The 17,042-nt window shown below is 47.7% G+C and overlaps 7 protein-coding genes across 7 annotated transcripts; 3 read left to right on the forward strand and 4 right to left on the reverse strand.

The window, feature by feature from the left end:
- Positions 1-70: 70 nt before the first annotated feature.
- On the reverse strand, positions 71-1,741 carry sreA (siderophore transcription factor SreA; the record flags this gene model as incomplete). Its single annotated transcript, XM_040789132.1, has 3 exons — positions 71-894; positions 949-1,451; positions 1,521-1,741. The coding sequence occupies 3 exons, from the start codon at positions 1,739-1,741 to the stop codon at positions 71-73; spliced, it is 1,548 nt and encodes a 515-aa protein (XP_040646085.1).
- A 1,595-nt stretch (positions 1,742-3,336) lies between these two features.
- Positions 3,337-3,919, reverse strand: PGRI_014200 (TVP15 family protein; the record flags this gene model as incomplete). Its single annotated transcript, XM_040789133.1, has 4 exons — positions 3,337-3,509; positions 3,584-3,673; positions 3,734-3,849; positions 3,900-3,919. The coding sequence occupies 4 exons, from the start codon at positions 3,917-3,919 to the stop codon at positions 3,337-3,339; spliced, it is 399 nt and encodes a 132-aa protein (XP_040646086.1).
- A 1,917-nt stretch (positions 3,920-5,836) lies between these two features.
- On the forward strand, positions 5,837-7,446 carry PGRI_014210 (Major facilitator superfamily domain, general substrate transporter; the record flags this gene model as incomplete). Its single annotated transcript, XM_040789134.1, has 4 exons — positions 5,837-5,950; positions 6,010-7,045; positions 7,109-7,362; positions 7,420-7,446. 4 exons carry the CDS (start codon positions 5,837-5,839, stop codon positions 7,444-7,446), a joined length of 1,431 nt encoding a protein of 476 aa, XP_040646087.1.
- Positions 7,447-7,697: 251 nt separating this feature from the next.
- PGRI_014220 (FAD-dependent oxidoreductase) lies at positions 7,698-10,015 on the reverse strand (the record flags this gene model as incomplete). Its single annotated transcript, XM_040789135.1, has 9 exons — positions 7,698-8,011; positions 8,096-8,440; positions 8,522-8,535; positions 8,651-8,990; positions 9,044-9,419; positions 9,472-9,575; positions 9,630-9,733; positions 9,793-9,930; positions 9,990-10,015. The coding sequence occupies 9 exons, from the start codon at positions 10,013-10,015 to the stop codon at positions 7,698-7,700; spliced, it is 1,761 nt and encodes a 586-aa protein (XP_040646088.1).
- A 1,434-nt stretch (positions 10,016-11,449) lies between these two features.
- Positions 11,450-12,761, forward strand: PGRI_014230 (uncharacterized protein; the record flags this gene model as incomplete). The annotated part of the gene is made up of 3 exons (XM_040789136.1): positions 11,450-11,776; positions 11,824-12,561; positions 12,630-12,761. The coding sequence occupies 3 exons, from the start codon at positions 11,450-11,452 to the stop codon at positions 12,759-12,761; spliced, it is 1,197 nt and encodes a 398-aa protein (XP_040646089.1).
- A 742-nt stretch (positions 12,762-13,503) lies between these two features.
- On the reverse strand, positions 13,504-14,433 carry PGRI_014240 (type 1 glutamine amidotransferase; the record flags this gene model as incomplete). Its single annotated transcript, XM_040789137.1, has 3 exons — positions 13,504-13,794; positions 13,905-14,131; positions 14,193-14,433. 3 exons carry the CDS (start codon positions 14,431-14,433, stop codon positions 13,504-13,506), a joined length of 759 nt encoding a protein of 252 aa, XP_040646090.1.
- Positions 14,434-14,884: 451 nt separating this feature from the next.
- On the forward strand, positions 14,885-16,672 carry PGRI_014250 (putative MFS multidrug transporter; the record flags this gene model as incomplete). The annotated part of the gene is made up of 1 exon (XM_040789138.1): positions 14,885-16,672. One exon carries the CDS (start codon positions 14,885-14,887, stop codon positions 16,670-16,672), a length of 1,788 nt encoding a protein of 595 aa, XP_040646091.1.
- Between the last annotated feature and the right edge of the window lie 370 nt (positions 16,673-17,042).

Genomic DNA, 17,042 nt, shown 5'->3' on the forward strand with positions numbered 1-17,042 from the left:
CACGAGTAACACCGATTTGCAAAACATTATCCGGTCATTATTTTCGTCACTGCTTGGGCGGACGTTGAATTTATCGTCTCATCTCTGCCAGCTCACGCTCCTTTGCTCTGAGCATCTCGCGCATCTGCTCAGCTTCGCGTTCAAGTCGGGCACGGCGATCAACTGAGTCCCCAAGAGACGCAAGGGCAGGCAAAGGCTGCGGCGGGTGGGGCGAAGGCGAGATAGAGTGGTGAATAGGAGGTACACGCCCCAGATTTGTATCCGATCGAGGCTCACTCCGAACATCTGATTGATTCAAAATGGACGAGATAGAGCTGAGACGACCGGGGGGAGTGGGATTGGCGGAAGACATAATCGGAGGCAGTTGATTTGATCCTGCTTCCAATGTAGACGGGGCTGGTAAGCCTTCCGTCGTCGTCTCGGCCAATGTTCGTTTTTTAGGAAGGTTAAGGGAATTTGGAGAAGCAGAGCGCCGCCCATACTGAGACACGGGCGAATGCCCCAGTCGGTCCACTCCCAAAGGCTTGGGGAGGCCGTTGGGTAAACCGTGAGAGATGGAGTGACCATGTGCAAGTGGCACGGATGAAACATTGTAACCGGTGAAATCAACCGGCGGTGGCGCGAAAGGCAAAGGTCGAGGGGTATCTTCAGCTTTTCCATGCGTCATGTGGTAGTGGTCTGCAGGCTCATTGCTCATGTATCGATAGTGATCTTCGTGGCCATGCGCCAGGGCAGCAGGTGATGCCTCAGGAGATGCCGATGAGCCATTAGAAGAAAGGGTCGCGGCGGTAGGAGATTGATCTCGGAGGGCAGGGACAACACGCTTGCGACGTTTGATGATGGATTTTTTCATGTTAGTGGGGCGATAGCATCCGTGGAGCTTATAGTACAATCCTACGTTTTGTTAGAGGAATCAGACCATCAAGGCTATACGAGACCCAAACTTACCACAAGCGTTGCAGATAGGGTGACCCTGTTCGTCGCGTCGCCAGAGAGGGGTCACGGTTGTACCACAATTCTGACAAGCAACCAAAGTATTGGGTCCATCGGCAGGAGCAGGAGCCTTCACCGGTGGCTCCTCTTGCGTCACAGGCTCGAGCTCTTGCGTTGAATGACGGCCCCATGAAGATTGAGTGGCAGCCGCTCCTCGGGGAGCAGACTTGTATATCCGGTTATTGTACGCCGGACATCCATCGCATCCTTCTGCGCCACCAGTGCCATTGCAACTCCCACCACCAGGGCATGACCCTTTGCAACCACCACCTTCTGAGGAACCGCCACAGTGGGAGTTCGCAGAAGGCGCTGGCTTCTCAACACCTTCTGATTGCATCCGATTTCGTTTTGTGGGGCGAGCGACGTTGCGAGCTTTGAGGTAGAGACCGCAGGCGTTGCATATCATCGCTCCCGTGGGAGAACGACGCCAGAGAGGAGTGCTTTTTGTGCCGCAATTGCTAAATAAAAGAGATGGGATCAGCTTTAACAGCCCAAGGAATAGTGGACCCCACCCAATCGAGACTCACCTGCATGAATGCCCCAGGAAAGTTGTGTCTTTTTGGCTGCCGGGGGATGTTTTCTCATTCGAGATTTCATTGTGTCCAATCCACTGATTTGATCCAGGTTGACCAGATCCTTGCACCATGCCATCCTCCCGGTAGTGATCTGCCATATGTTCACGACCGGCTTGCGCTGAGGAGATCAACTGTTGCGCAGCATCCAAATCTTCCGCTGACGGTTGTCGCATTGGAACGTCTGGATTTCGAGGCAGAGAGTGAAGCGCTTCCATCTGTGGGATCGACGCTAACATTACAAGTAGTAATTCGGGCCAGGGATTTGGCCGTTGTAATTCCTTAGAACGGAAGGATCGGATATGAAAATGATAGAAACGAAAGGGATAGTGAAAATCCTACGATGTGAGGGCGATGTCGCACCACAGTCGAGAGCAGAATGCACCGTATCACTCAAAAACCAAATGTCGGTCAAGCTAATGGTTAGAGAAAGATGGGAAAGTCAGTCCAGCAGGAAGATCTGCAGCCACGATGCTGCAGGCTCGGGGGAATCGCAGGGCGAACGATGACTCGAGATCGCAGTGAAAGAGAAGTAAATTCGGATGCCGCCACACAAGAATCAGGAAATCGAGTTGTCGAGTGTGTTAAACTAGACCCGCCACCAAAAGATAGTGACCGGCTTGTATGGAACAGTGGCGACCCAACGGCTTGGAACAATCAGGTGATAATGATTGTGACAATTGACAGCACACCACAGGTTCTGGCCTGACTAGCAAGTGATCGTGGAGGGCGGTTTCGTTCGGGGATGGGGGTCCGGTGCAAAAGGACGACCAGGGAAGCAGGGATTGGTTGAGAGGCTAGGGAGCTGCAAGATGGTGATCACTCCGCGTCACTGGGTAAAGTGGGCACACAAGATGTGATGGAGGTTATAACGACAGGGAAAAAGATTATGTCGAGGATGATAAAGGTGAAATATGTGGAAATCTGAAAAGTTGAAAAGGAGAATGAGACAAAGAGGCGAGACCGAATTGCTTATCGCCAAAGAAAGGGATTGGGGTTTATCGATCTAAGGGGTGATCGACGGGCATATCAATCTATCACTTTATCTCCCCCGAGGATCTCATCTAATCACGTTTACTCTCATTTTTTTCCTTTTGCGCTTTCTTATTCAAAATCAAAATCTCTGATTCTGCATGATTCTATATGTCCCCCAGATCACTTAACTCCACCAATGGCCTGATGAAGATTAGATTGGAAAGTGAAAAAATAGTGGAAATAGTGGAAAATAGTGAGGTGAGAGTGGGGCGATGGTAGGAAATCAGATATCTGATGGATTTGATTGGTTTATAGAGGATGACTAAGATTGTCATCAACTCTATGGACGTTCCTATTGGTTACTCGGATATGGAACAAGCCGAAGCGATATGGCCAGATATGGCCACGCTGTACTTTTGACCTTTAGTCCCTGCATACCGTATTTATCAGATCTCTCACCGAATACTGCAATTAGAAAAAAAAAAAATCAATAAATCATTAGAGAATACTGCTAGACAATGCTAGCCCACCACGTCCAAATATAGTACAGGTGTCTGTCCTTTTATGCTGGTATCAAACAAAAATCTTAGACCAGCATCGCTCTCTTCACCCTTCTCTATGATGACCTTCACCAAATTCAAAACATTCCAAGGTCGTTGCGCTCATCGAATATTTCCATTCCGCATGCTGAAGAAAACCGCCGAACAGAAAACGGTATCCATCACAGTTGCTAACGCGATGCGCCCCGTTTGGGACGTGATAGGAAATGATCATCGTCGCCTACGCAGGCAGCAATTTAAACCTGCTCAGCGCCCCAACCCTGATCAGATTCGCGCATGTTGGAAGGTGGCTCAATGGAGGGAATGAACTCGAGGGCGATGTATCCGAGTCCGATGAAGGCGATCAGCGAGCCATCAATGATGCGCAGCACGTGATCGTGAAGCAGAATGGAGCCGATAAAGATGTAGACTATTAACGGAAGTGGTTAGCCATCAAATTCTCTCTGATCTAGATGATCTAGGGGATTCGAAACGATGACTTACAGACACCACGGCCGAGGAAAGAGAAGAGGAACGACGCATAACGGTAAGCGTAGTCGGGGACGTGAGGGAGGAATTCCAGTCCACCGATGACTAGGATTCATGTTAGCGCTGACTACTGGCATTATAGGTTTGGATCATCAAGGGACGTACCGAGACCGAAGACAACCACGTATGCGCCCAGGATGAATGAACTCCAGGTGCCGGTGAAGAAGTTACTGATGCCACCGAGCACCATAAACACGCCCACGGCGATGTTGACAAGACGGCTGCATATGGTTAGTACTGACACAACCAATCCCAGAAAGACTCGGCATACAAGATGTTGGTGAAATCCATTGCGATATCTTTCAAGGGTTTATGAGATGAAAGTGATCTTCAATAACGCGCAGGGCGAGTCGTTAGGCAGCAAAGTATCGAAAGAAGAATCGATCTCGAGTGACTAAATTGGGTCTTCGGCGGCACTGGGTCAGCTTATAATACAAAGATCGATGGTCCTTGGTCTCGCCAAATCGCTCAAATGATGGTGGAAGTTAGGTTCCCCGGAATTCGCCAGGCTGGACCTCACTTCGTTGCTTCTACAACAAAGGGAAACACGCCTTTGAGATGAAACAGAGGATCTGGAATGAGTTATAGTAAGAAACACACCTTTGATCAAAAAGCTTGCCAGGGTTTGAACGAAACAGAACAGGGGGAAAAATGGAAATGAGGGTGTCGACAGCAGCTGCACTGTCGCGAGCGGCGGGTCTGCCAAGGCCACTTGTAGCTCACGTGATCTGCCACAGGCCAGTGCGGACGCTATACTGCTTTGGGTATAGTGTTTCGTTGACGTAGGGCTACAAGTCATCACTTAGCCGTTGATCCTTTAATAGGTACGACTTGATACTAAATGTCAAGGTTTATGTCTAGCATACTAAAAGCTTGAGATAGAATATTGATTGTACTAGTCTCAAGAAAGCAGGGGAGGGCCAGCCATATAAGTAGAGGAAGACAAAAAGGAGGAGAAAAGACAGATGAGAACCTACAAAAGCGATAATCACTATATGTTTGTGTCTAGTATATGCCCTATCATTGAAGGCTGCTGAAAGGGACGATTTATTTGTACAGTGAAAATTTAGGAATAACAAACACACAAACAGGGTTTGCTAGAACACTCAATATATATAACTGACTTCAAGCCCTCCTAATGTAGTGTGCTTTCGGCGTTCGTGCCTAAACCAAGCATGACTGATAATATCTAGTTTGTCTACAATGCTCCTGCTAGGAATTATATGCACAATTCCTTCATGTGTAGATTAGTCGGCTTCTTGTATGGAATGTTGGCTATGACAGCCTGAATCGTGATTTATATATCGCAAAAGTTGTCTTATGTTGGGTATCGCAGTTGCTACATGTGTAACATATTAAACTTGAAATAGCAGGTTCTGGAAGTCAAAATTGATCATTAGCGTTGTTTGGTTGCTCATTGGGGTCCAGGTATCATTGGTTGTATGTGTTTGAACGGGAAGCTAATATAGCAGCTCGAAATAGAAATAGATGGCTTGCGATCAAACCATATATATTATCTAGATACCTCGTATAAAGGGAACCCAAAAGAGCAGTACAGAGATCCAATACAAAAGCAAAATCGAGCCTGAAAAAAGCAAAGTGATCCAGCAATACAGTAAAGGGCAATACAGTAAAGGGGCCCGAACCCCATATTAACTACATGAACATACCTGATCAGATATGATTTGTTGACTACTGTGCTTAATGAAACGATGTTGTTATATGCGACAAGTTCTATGGAACCTTGAAGCTTTACAAATCCACTTTAGAGGACCATGAAAATGTTCTGTATGTCCAGCCTCCAGCCAATCATTCAGCTAATGCAACTTGTGATCGTGGTGGAGAATCTGACCTAGCGCAGTACAATCGGCCCAATCGATCGTGTCGATCGTCAATAAATCATGCACAGAATATGCACGTATCATCTCGCTACGAACGAGGGTTGACTACAAGGAATAACTGGCTCGACACTGCTTACTCCGTATATTGCAACCTGCTCATTGTGGGCAAATTAATGAATTCATTTAATTGCAATTATACAGCCTCGATGCAAAAGTACATAGCTCGCAATCCTCTCTTGACTGCTCCGTACACCGTCGCCCGCGTCTTCCTTGGGGTTGGCTTTCAAAACACAATTACGAGGGCATCTCGAGGGAGAAGTTCCACCCACCTTCACTGTGATTCCTGATTCGTCACCCTCAAATAATAATGGAAGATATCATACTAAAAGAGCCATGGCTCTTCGATATACGGTCATCCAAACAACTTATCGGCCTTGCGGTCTTCTCGACCACCTTTACTGATGGATTCCTGTACGGGATTGTAGGTGCTTCTACCATTATATATCAAATGACAATACTGACCCCACGCGCTCCTTCTAGATTGTGTCCGTCCTTCCTTTCTCCCTAACCCATCGCTCCGGGGTACCAGAGGCCGACGTCCCATTCTGGACATCAACCTCTTTAGCCGTCTTCGGCCTCGCAATGGTACTTGGTGCCCCGATGGCAGGATGGATTGTTGGAAAATGCAAGAGACGTCAAATACCATTCCTGGGAGGCCTCTCTTGTGCATTCGGTGCCACACTCTCGTTCATGCTTGGAGTCAAACCGTGGATGATCATCGTGGCAAGGATTTTCCAGGGTTTATCTGCGAGCGTTGTCTATACTGCCGGCTTAACGCTGTTGGTTGACACAATCGAGTCACACGAACTGGGGCCCTGGATTGGCTTCGGACTCTCGGGCATGAACATTGGCGTGCTCGTATCACCCACGCTCGGAGGAATCGTATATGAGAAAGCAGGGTTTCATCCTGTCTTCATCATGGGTCTTGGCGTAGTCCTCATTAACCTGATCCTCATTCTACTCATGATCGACAGGAAGACTGCTGAAAAGTTCAGAGTAAATGATGGCTATACAAGGTCTTCTTTCCTTCCAAATGGAAACTCGACAAGAAGGGCCATTGCAAATGGAAAACGGCGATTATCGACGCTTGAAGATGACGATCTACCCATCACAACACCGCTCCTTTCACACCACAACGGGACCTCATCCGTGGTTTCAAAAGATCCTACTTGGTGGACTATTGTCGGAGGCTTTCTTCGAAACCGTCGCATACTTGCTGCGTTATATGGATGCCTCATCAATACTATTTTAGTAAGCGCCATGGATGCCGTCCTCCCGATCTTTATCAAACGGACCTTTCATTGGTTTTCCGGTGCTACCGGAGCCATGTTTTTAAACATAACCATTCCATCATTTATAGCTCCATTTGTTGGAATTATCTCAGATAAATACGGCGTCCGATTGATCTCCACTCTTGGGTTTACGTTGGGAGCTGTAGCAGTCGCTCTCCTAGCTTTGATACAAGATGAGGATACTACAAACAAGGTCGTGGCATGTGTACTATTGTTTCTTGTTGGTATGCTCCGACATAAGCTCCATGAACATGAAATCTACGCACGGATTTGCTCACAATAAACAGGGGTAGGGCTCAATACATCGTTGACGCCACTGGTTACGGAGATACCTCACATAGTAAATGTCCTTCAACAGGAACAACCTGACGTCTATGGCGATAAGAGTGCAGTCGCTGAGGCTTATATGCTCCTTGATGCAACATTTGGCGCCGGAACTGTGCTCGGCCCATTGCTGTCAGAGCTCGCGTTTGAAACTTCGGGGTGGACTGGATGTACGGTTATGCTCGGGTTCCTAACTGCATCGGCCATAATTCCAGTGGTATGTGGCTGTGTGTTTATTCAATGTCTGCTGAACATAGTGGCTGACTTTGAATAGGTGGTCCATCTGGCTCCAAGACCGTAAACCCGTCTCACGGTGATATATGATTTGATATACATAGTATGTTTATTGTGTGGGCTACCTAGTTGAGGCAGTATCGATGTTTTAGGGACATCGAATTGCAAACTAATAGTAATTAACTTTTCACTGCGAGCTCCTGAGAAATGGATTAAGGGACGAGAGATCTTCTAGATCCGGTTGGCATACTACATGTGGGAAGAAGCCCCATAATTCTGTCATTTTATAATATACATTGATGGACCTGGAAAGCAGCTTCAAACTTCCTCAATTTCCCTTTGCCTTTTCTCCAGTCGGACCTCTGAGAGACCATTAGCGAACCAACTCATGCGCATGGGGTCTCTATCTAGTGCATTGTATATTTCATCTAAATCGGTTCCAATCCCGATCTCTGCTGCAGTCTTCAAGCTCCGTGAATCGACAGAAGGAGCAATGCTCGGCCATACGCTCTGAGCACTGTTGAAAAATACCTCCACCGCCAGGTCACCCATTCCCTTGATCTCCTTCAGCAATAGTCCAGCTTTGTCGATTTTACCGTTTGCCTGCTTGAGGAGATTATTTAGATCCCCATCTGTACGCATGATATGTCAGCGTCCGCTCTACATGCAGTATTCCAAGCATTGTCAATCCAAGACAGACATAACAGATGGCGTACCGTATTTCTCAACAACCAGCTCCGCAAGCTCACCGAGATTGGTAGCACCCTGCTCTCGATACCGGTTGTACCCCCCTGCTTGCAAGACCATTGTTCGATCTTCCCACGTAGTGTCGGAAAGTACGTCGATGTTATGGTAGTCGGCTTCAATTAGTTTTTTGATAGTTTTCTTCGTCAACTCGTGAGAGATTGGCTTTGCTTTGATCAGGGCATCCAGGAGCATCGCCAACAGTATCTCAGGACTGGCATTTAGCGAGTCGGCAAGTACTGTGCCATGTAGAGGAGATCTACCGAACTCATTCAGGACTTTGTCGATCTTCAGGGCTGCTTCTTTGGACATATGTGCTGGCATCATGGAGCAATTGAGGAAACGATTATGGATGGAGTTGAATGATTCTCCTGCTCAGTCTCACGCTAAGTGCTCACCTGAGCAAGAAATCCTAAAATGACGTCATAATTGCATCTATAGACAGACCCGACTTTGCAATTCTAAGGCTAAATGTTTGAAAATGCTACTTCTATATAAACATTGATCTGCAAAACGCAATTCCTCACAGCTTAGCGCGAGATTTGTTCTGCAGGACCTCCTTGACCAAAGACACAGCGGCATATGCACAGCCGAAGGAGGCCTGATAGCCAAATCCTCCATGGCCGTAGTTGTGCACGACCGCTACACCGTCAACCTTGTCCTTTTCAATGCGAGTACCACCCTCTCTCAGAGGTCGCAGGCCGACACCATGGCGGATGATATCCAATCCCTCGATTCCCTGTCCCTTCTTAACCAAACTGGGGCAGACGTCGATGCAACGCTTCATGATGCGATTCGCAAGGTTCATATCTGGCAATGGATCCCAGTTGTGCTTTTGATAAGAGCCACCGAGGATTGTGCCACCACCTAGAAGCAATAAGCCAACGACCTAATAGTAAAAGGGGCATATAAGATCTTACCTGCAGCACGGGTCATAATGTACAACGCCTCAGCTTCTCCGTCGTCAGTGCCAGATGTCGACATCATGGGACCGGGGTCGTTGCGGACCACGACGATCTGGCCACGCGCGGGGTACATCTTGTCATCGAGAACACCGCCAAGGGTCTTAGATGATAGACCGGTGCAGTTGATCACCACATCTGCTTTCTGTCCTGTGTGGTGGGCGTTGGCCGCGTCGGCGATATGCTTAAACACAGCTCGCTTGAAGACCGCGCCGTTCTTGATGCACTGACCGACCAACCACGGCAGGTAGACGGCAGTGTTGATGCAGACGGATGTGAACTCCTGCCCATTGTCCATTCCGGAAGGCAATTGATCGGAGGGAACGTTTTTGAACTAGAATCATCAGGTCAGCCTTCTGTGTCACCATCCGAGGGTTGAAACATACATCAGGCACGACATCTTTGAACCACGGGTTTGGCTGAGTCAATTCCGAGAACCACTTCCCGGTGTCTGATTCCTGATCCTTCTTTCGGTTGTAGATCAAGGTGCCTACATTTTGTTAGAGGGTGGGTGCTAATCAGGTTCTGTTGAGAGACATCATACCTCGGAAATGAATACCAGCCTCGGGGTATTTATCCGTAATTTCTTTCAATGCTGGCCAGGTCTCGCGCTCGTATTTCTCATGAGCACTTCCCTCCTTTCCTACCCTGTAGAAGATCCACTTAATCAGAACTTTATCAAGGAGCTGGTTTTCAGTGGATCATACGGCATATAGTTGGCACCGGCCCATGGGGACGCATATTCGATATCATAGTCACCAGGCATATGTTTTGCCAGCACAGTGATCTTGTTGTCGGGGTCTTGCGACAGCAGATATGCGGTGGTCAAACCAGATACACCAGCGCTGTTACATCGTTAGTCGACTTTCCGTAGAGCTAGATAAAGGGCTTGGAAAAACCTTACCCCAGAACTACAATGTTATTGGTCATAATGGACTCTTTAACCTCCGTGAAGTTCGAAAGAAATATAAAAAAAATATGGCACAATGGACACGAGAGAATGTCCTCAAGTGTGCGGCTAATAGGAGCGGGGTGAGGGGACAGCTATCTCTCGGTCAACTAGCCGATACAGGGTCTGGTAAGGTATGGTAACGCGTGGTAAGGGTCTGATTATCTCATTTTAGACTTGACCTGTTATGGGAATCCTACCGAGGCGGTGTAAAGACTTAACCAATCAAATAATATAAAATAAATAAATAAACGCGCTAGAGTTTTTCAGTGGGGCTGATGGATACACCAACTTTTAAAATACACCTCCGCACTTGTGCGGAGGTGATCATTGATGCTTACTTCCGATCAAAGGGAATTTCAATAGATAAAGCTGTCGAAATACCTCAATGCTTTTCAAGTTATTTCTAAAATGTCTTTGGACCTTTGATTCAATCTTCAATTATCCAGTGATTTCACCCTGGATCTCCAGCAAGGAGCTCCGTAAAATCCCGCTCCATTACTCCGGACTCCACTCTTGAATCGAACGTTATTGATCACAATTTGATCTTGAATTACTTCAATTCAAGCTCATATTTCTCATAAATCAAAGTTTTTTTTTTCAGATAATTTCGTGTCATAAAACTGAGCAGAACCTTTGATTTACTAAATATAGAATTGAAAATGCCCTGAATGCCTTCTATACAAAGAAAGTTGGGCGATGTCATAGTGGGCAACCTCCCACGTGTAGCCAATCACAGAGTATTACGACTCACCGCCTCATCCCGATAGTCAAATGGGCATTGAATGGTGAACAATTTCCTTTTTCATACCCGCAGGGCCCGAATTCCCTCTGCGGGCGACTTTTGTTTGCCATTCTTAGATCAATAACCTCAATTTCTCTATTGTCTCCATTGTCTCTATTGACCTTTATTCTTCATATCAATTGGTCTACACTCCCATAAATGCCGGCATTTAGTCGAGTCTTCCATTCAATATGTCACACCTCATCAATGGTGGCAGAATTGTGCCCATACTTACGGGCTCTGATTCTAACGATCCCACTCTCGAGGTGTCTGCATTTTTAGATGCATCTCTTCCTCCGATTCCTATTTCTCCAATCTCTTCCACAGCAACCATGCCTCGCCCATTGCAGAAGCAAATTTTCAAACCCAAACCCGTCCAAAGCCAGAGCTTGGACATGCCCTCTCTAGAAGAAAGAGGCCTTTTTGCATTCCCCACCAAAGGTGACGGTAAGCTAATTACACCTGCTGCATGATTTATGAGCTCCATTAGCATATTTTGAAGCTGCATCACATCGTTTTACCCATTCTGACGCGTCCAATCCCAGGCAATTGTCTTTTTTATTCCCTCTCCGACCAACTGTACGGCGACACCCACCATGCACACGAAATCCGCCAGATTCTAGCCAATCACATGGCTTCCAACAAAGACTATTTTATGCAATTTGTAGTTGCTGCAGGTGGGGAGCGGCGTCGGCCTAAACGTGGGGCTGCATCTGCGTATGCTACTCCCTCTGCCGAGGTCTTTCCTCCCACACAGGAGGAGATGGAACAAAAGTTCGATGAAATGATTGCCACAACCCGCATGGACCGGAAATGGGGCAGCTCCGAGCATCTCCAGGCATTCTGTCAGGTCTTCAAGGTTGACTTGAACGTATACACCATGTCAGGTGTTTCACTCTTTCGAGATGTTAATGCCCCCCCGAATCAACCTCGGGATGTTCTGCACGTGGCATTCCATGTAAGTGTCTCGCTGTGCTTATAATAGAGCCCCACTGACGATCACAGGATTTCAAACACTATTCTTCAGTGAGAAAACTCAATGGCGAGCATGAAGGACTTCTTACCAAGTTGAAGCCTGTTCAACGGGTCAAGGAGCAAATCAAGCCTGTTCAACGGGCCAAGGAGGAAATCAAGCCTGTTCAACGGGTCAAGAAGGAAATCAAGCCTGTTCAACGGGCCAAGGAGGAAATCAAGCCTGTTCAACGGGCCAAGAAGGAAATCAAGCCTGTTCAACGGGCCAAGGAGGAAATCAAGCCTGTGGTCGTTCCAGACTCCAAAACAGGCACCAACAATAAGAAATTCACTTCAGCGGAAGAAAAGGCCGTTAATAGTCACACCAACGATGATGGCCTTGCTGTTGACCTCTATCCCCCTTGGGATATCAAATCCATCCAAGAGGGGTTGGGGGGCCGATATGACCGGGAGACTATTGTAGCTATGCTCAAGAAATGTCGTGGAGACATCGACCGCGCGTTTGCCGCGCTGTTAGATGAGAAGACGGACGTCCCATCTGACAAGAAAGCTGCTCCCGGAATTCCAATCAAACCAAGCTTGCAGGCATCGCGATCTTCTTCCCCATTCAGTACGGGTAGCAAGCGGTCTGCAGAGGACAGTGACGATTCCGAAGACCCTCGTCCCGCACGACGCACCCGACCTAAGAAACGTCTCGTTTCCAATCTTACCTTGGGTGTTGGTATCTCATTTAGAGATGAACACGACGAGGTTGTCTCTTTGAATCTTCGCGTGAGTTCTCCAGCCCACAGTTTCTTTTCTTTCTCAGAAGGAATATATGCTAACTTTCCGCTAAATAGGTGAACTCCGACGCAGAAGATGGTCAGGCCACAGCCCCCTCTCTTCAGGGTAACACCGCCCCGGAACAATCGGACGTGGACGGAAAGAAATGTCGTAGAAGTGGACGACTTTCCCGCCAGCGACCGAACTGATTTATCTGTTTCTTGCTTGTCTCCAGTCTACAGCTTGACATTTGAGTATCTTTAGCGCTTTCTGTTGCGTCGAAAAAAAATAAGGCGTTAGTGATGGATGAAGCGATTGGTTTGGGTTTGCATGTTGCATCGCCCTGCGGGGCTTGCGGAAGGGGGCGTTTTGTCTGATTATGAACTCGCATGAGGATATTGCCTGGAGCAATCCTCAATGACTTTGCCTGGAGCAATTCTCAATGACCTTGCTTACAATAATACCAGTTTTTCTTTCTCCCCACTCTTTTACATAGAGTCCTTAGCTTTTCCTTTTTTTTGGCTCCATTGTTCTAGTCTGGGCCTTAGCCCATGATCTAGCATTGGTGGTGTGCTGGTGTTACAGCTCTGTTTGGCGTGAATTTTAATATAGATTCTAACGTCACACCCACATTTTGGCTGGACTGTCAAGTCGTACTCATTCCGTAGTCTCCCGGTTCCTCAGTGAATAAGGCTGGAGGCTACAGTCTATGTAACAGCACCAACCACTTGTCGGTGCCAAGTAGCATTTATTCCTAGTCGATGGGTATCGAGAAATCCTCATTCCCTAATGAGCTTGTCAAACCTTAGAATCTTGCAGTGCGTCTTTGTACATGATTTATTCGATACTAGTCTAAAAGAGCACGAAACAGTACTCGCCAGAACCTGAAGCCAGCCAGGCATCAAATCTAATGCAGTTCGGTTGTGTCGCATCGGGGGTGTGTTCCTGCTTTCAGCCCTCCAGTAGGAACTTCAGGAACGCCACCCCAATAGCGACACCATCATGTTCATTATTAGCTCTGCTCAAAGCATCTTGAGCCTGGTCCTCCTTGAAAACGCCCTTCTCAGCCCGACTCTGGACAATCTCCGTGACAATGTCCCCCGTGAATTCAGGATGGCCCTGGACGGTGATAAAGCGGCGTGGCGCATACATACCCTGCACAGCACAGCGCGGGGATGAGCCCAGAGGAATCACGTTCGGAGGATAATCGAAGACAATATCCTGGTGCATTTGCTGAATGCGCTATTTGCGGCGAGGGAAATTAGGTCAGCTGTCTGCAATCCACGTATTTGGGCGTATGGGTATGTAGCTTATTGTTACCCAAGGCGCAGCCGCAGCCGCAGGGAACTCACGATCTTATCACGGCCGAACAATTCTTTACCCTCATTGGTTAAATCCATATCACACACGGCAATCTCCCAACCTTGGTCGCTTCGTCCGACCTTGACATTTAATGCGCGGCCAACGATTTGGTGTCCGAAGCAGATTCCAAGCAGGCGGACGCGATCCTGCGCAAGGACTTCTTGGGTAAATTCGACGAGGCGGTTTATCCAGGGTACATCTTCGAAGGAGTTGTGTCCTGTTTTAGAGTCACTATGGTTAGTATGTGCATCCAATGTTTTGACCGGGTCAACACGCACTTGATCCGGTTAGAAGCACGGCATCGACATCTTCTAGTTTCGGGTATTTATCGTCATTGACTATATCCCAAGCCGTAATTTCTAGACCTGATTCTGGGTCGAGTCTTTCGGGCTGGTTCAAGGCTTTGGCGCTAGCATTGAGGAGAACGCGGAATACCCCGCCATATCCATTATAACGGCGGTTGATTTTCTCAAGCGGGGTGTCGCATTCTAACACGGCTATGCGGAGCGGGGGATGCATTGGGATTTCGGTAGATAGTGTAACACAGTTATAAAATAATGTTTCAAAATATACTTAAAATGAGTCAGTTGCAAAGCCCTGAGAGGCCATACATAACACGGAGTAATCGTTATCTCTTATCGGATCCCGAGATCGGACCTCGGAACCCTTGGACCCGCTGACAGACACTATTCCCGATACGTCAAAAATGGATTTTTGTACTGCACTTTTTTATCCGGCAATTGATGCTGTGTCATATTGGGGATCTTGCAGCACTAGCCTTGATATAAAGATCCCATTTTCCTTGGCTCGGGTCCTTCTGTTGTGTGTCACCACTGCTTTCAAAGCCGATGAGTGGGGTTGATGGCGTTTGTTGGACTCACTTTTCGTGCTTGCAGAATCTTCGTTAGCTTTGTTCTCATGAAATAACATATCTTTATGCATTTGTTTTTCTGAGGCTTCTTTTTAAAACATGCCCAGTAACGACAACGAGGGGCAATCTGTTAATTCTTGCCCCTCTGAGGCCACCCCACTCCTGCGCAATGATTCCGCCCAGCAGACGAGTCACCATGAAGTCTCATACTCCGCAACTGATGTTGAATCAGCCTGCTCATCCAACTATACGGGAGAGGAAATCGCCGTTCGCTGTCTATCCAGTGCAAGCTCTGCATTCGGAGAAGCCCATGCCAAGCCAGCTTCTAGGGCTGGTTCTCCCAACCAAGAGTCGATAATTTCAAACCATGAAAATGATTATGCCTCGAGGTTCATTGACATCTCTCCGACGAGGTTCTGGGTTATCTTCAGCGGCATAATGATGGGCTACATGATCGGCTTTTTTGACTCGACCCTCATGGCTTCCAGCCATCCAGTCATCACTTCCTACTTCAAAGCAGCCAACTCGGCCTCTTGGCTATCAACAGCCTTCTTGTTGACATCAACTGCATTTATGCCCCTCTTTGGACGCATTTCCGACGCATTCGGCCGGAAACCTGTGTATCTTTTCTCTATTGCAATGTTCTTCATCACCACTGCAGGTTGTGGCTTGGCGCAGAATATCGGCACTTTTATCGCTGCTCGCGCGCTGTGTGGACTTGGTGCAGGTGGTATCTTCTCCATCGGCCAGATTATCTCCAGTGATTTGGTACACCTCGAGTACCGCGGGGTCTACCAGTCATACATCAACCTGTGTCTCGGCACCGGCAGTAGTCTCGGCCTTGCCTTTGGAGGTTACCTGTGTGATCATATCGGCTGGCGGGGTGCATTTCTCATCCAGTTGCCTTTCATTTTTGTTTACTTCATCGCAGCTGCTTGGACAGTCCCGGCAGACCTCGGCATTAAACAAACTGGAATGGAGCGCTTGAAGGTCTGGCAGTTGGTCCGGAGTATCGATATAATGGGATCAATCATCTTGATTATGTGTGTGACTCTGTTGATCATGGGTCTGAACTTTGGAGGGAATGTGTATCCTTGGAGCCATCCACTCATTGTCATCTCCCTGGTTTCATCGTTAGTCCTAGCAGTTATCTTGGTGCGCTATGAGCTGCACGTCCCACGACCCGTGCTACCAATTGAGCTCATGACAAAGGATCCTCGGGCCAGTATTATCTTTGGCAATTTCTTTGCCGCTGTGTCTATACACACCGTGTTGTTCAACGCTCCGTTGTATTTTCAGGCCGTCAAGTTGACCAGCCCAACTGCTTCTGGTCTACGCCTTGTGGCATCCTCCATAGCTGTCACTATCTCTAGTGTGGGCACCGGGTTCATGATCAACTGGACCAGGCGTCTCAAACCTTTCGTCATGATAGGTGTATGCTGCATGCTGATAGGTGGATGTGCGCCTGCAACAATGGGCATTGACACCTCTCAGCCACTCTCTATGGTCTGCATCGCATTCTCCAGTCTAGGTCAGGGCTTCGCATTTCCCAGTCTGATGGTCTCCATTCTTGCAACTAGTGAGAAAAAAGATCAGGCAGTCGCAACAACCACTCTTGGCTTGTGGAGAAGCCTGGGTGCCGTGATGGGTGTGGCTGTCAGCAGCTGGATCTTCCAGAATAGCCTCATATATCACCTCAACAACAAAGTCACAGGTCCTGAGAAGGATCACATTATTACACTTGTCCGCAAATCTGTTGATAGCATTGCCCACTTGGACCCAATCCATCGGCAAGAAGGTGTGTTCATTTCTTTGGAGTGCCGACATGCCTTGACCTTGCTAATAATCAACCAGTCACTACATCATACTGCGCAGCTCTTCAACTAACCTTCATATCCGCGGCCTTCTGGGCAGTCATTGTGCTAACATTTCTGGGCCGAGTCCGGCTACCGCGATTGGGAAGAAAGGCATAGATGGTGTCTCAGGGACAGTTCAGTGGATACTGGGGGATATACGCTGGCTGGAATTGTCAGCCTATTTCATAGAACATGTATAAGAATACTTAGGTACTTGAGCTTCACTGTATCTACTTGTCACGATGTAAATATGCATATACTACGGAGTATACACCTTGGCCATTACGAAGGTTGTCAACGGGTTAACCTCGGCGATCTTGGCAAACATGACCCACATTTTTTTCTTGACTCGATCTCTAACTTAACATCCATCCACTTCTCCGCTACTTCGAGACGTCTGT

This window comes from Penicillium griseofulvum, assembly GCF_001561935.1.
Source record: "Penicillium griseofulvum strain PG3 chromosome Unknown contig_80, whole genome shotgun sequence".
In the NCBI taxonomy this organism is placed as follows: Eukaryota; Fungi; Ascomycota; class Eurotiomycetes; order Eurotiales; family Aspergillaceae; genus Penicillium; species Penicillium griseofulvum.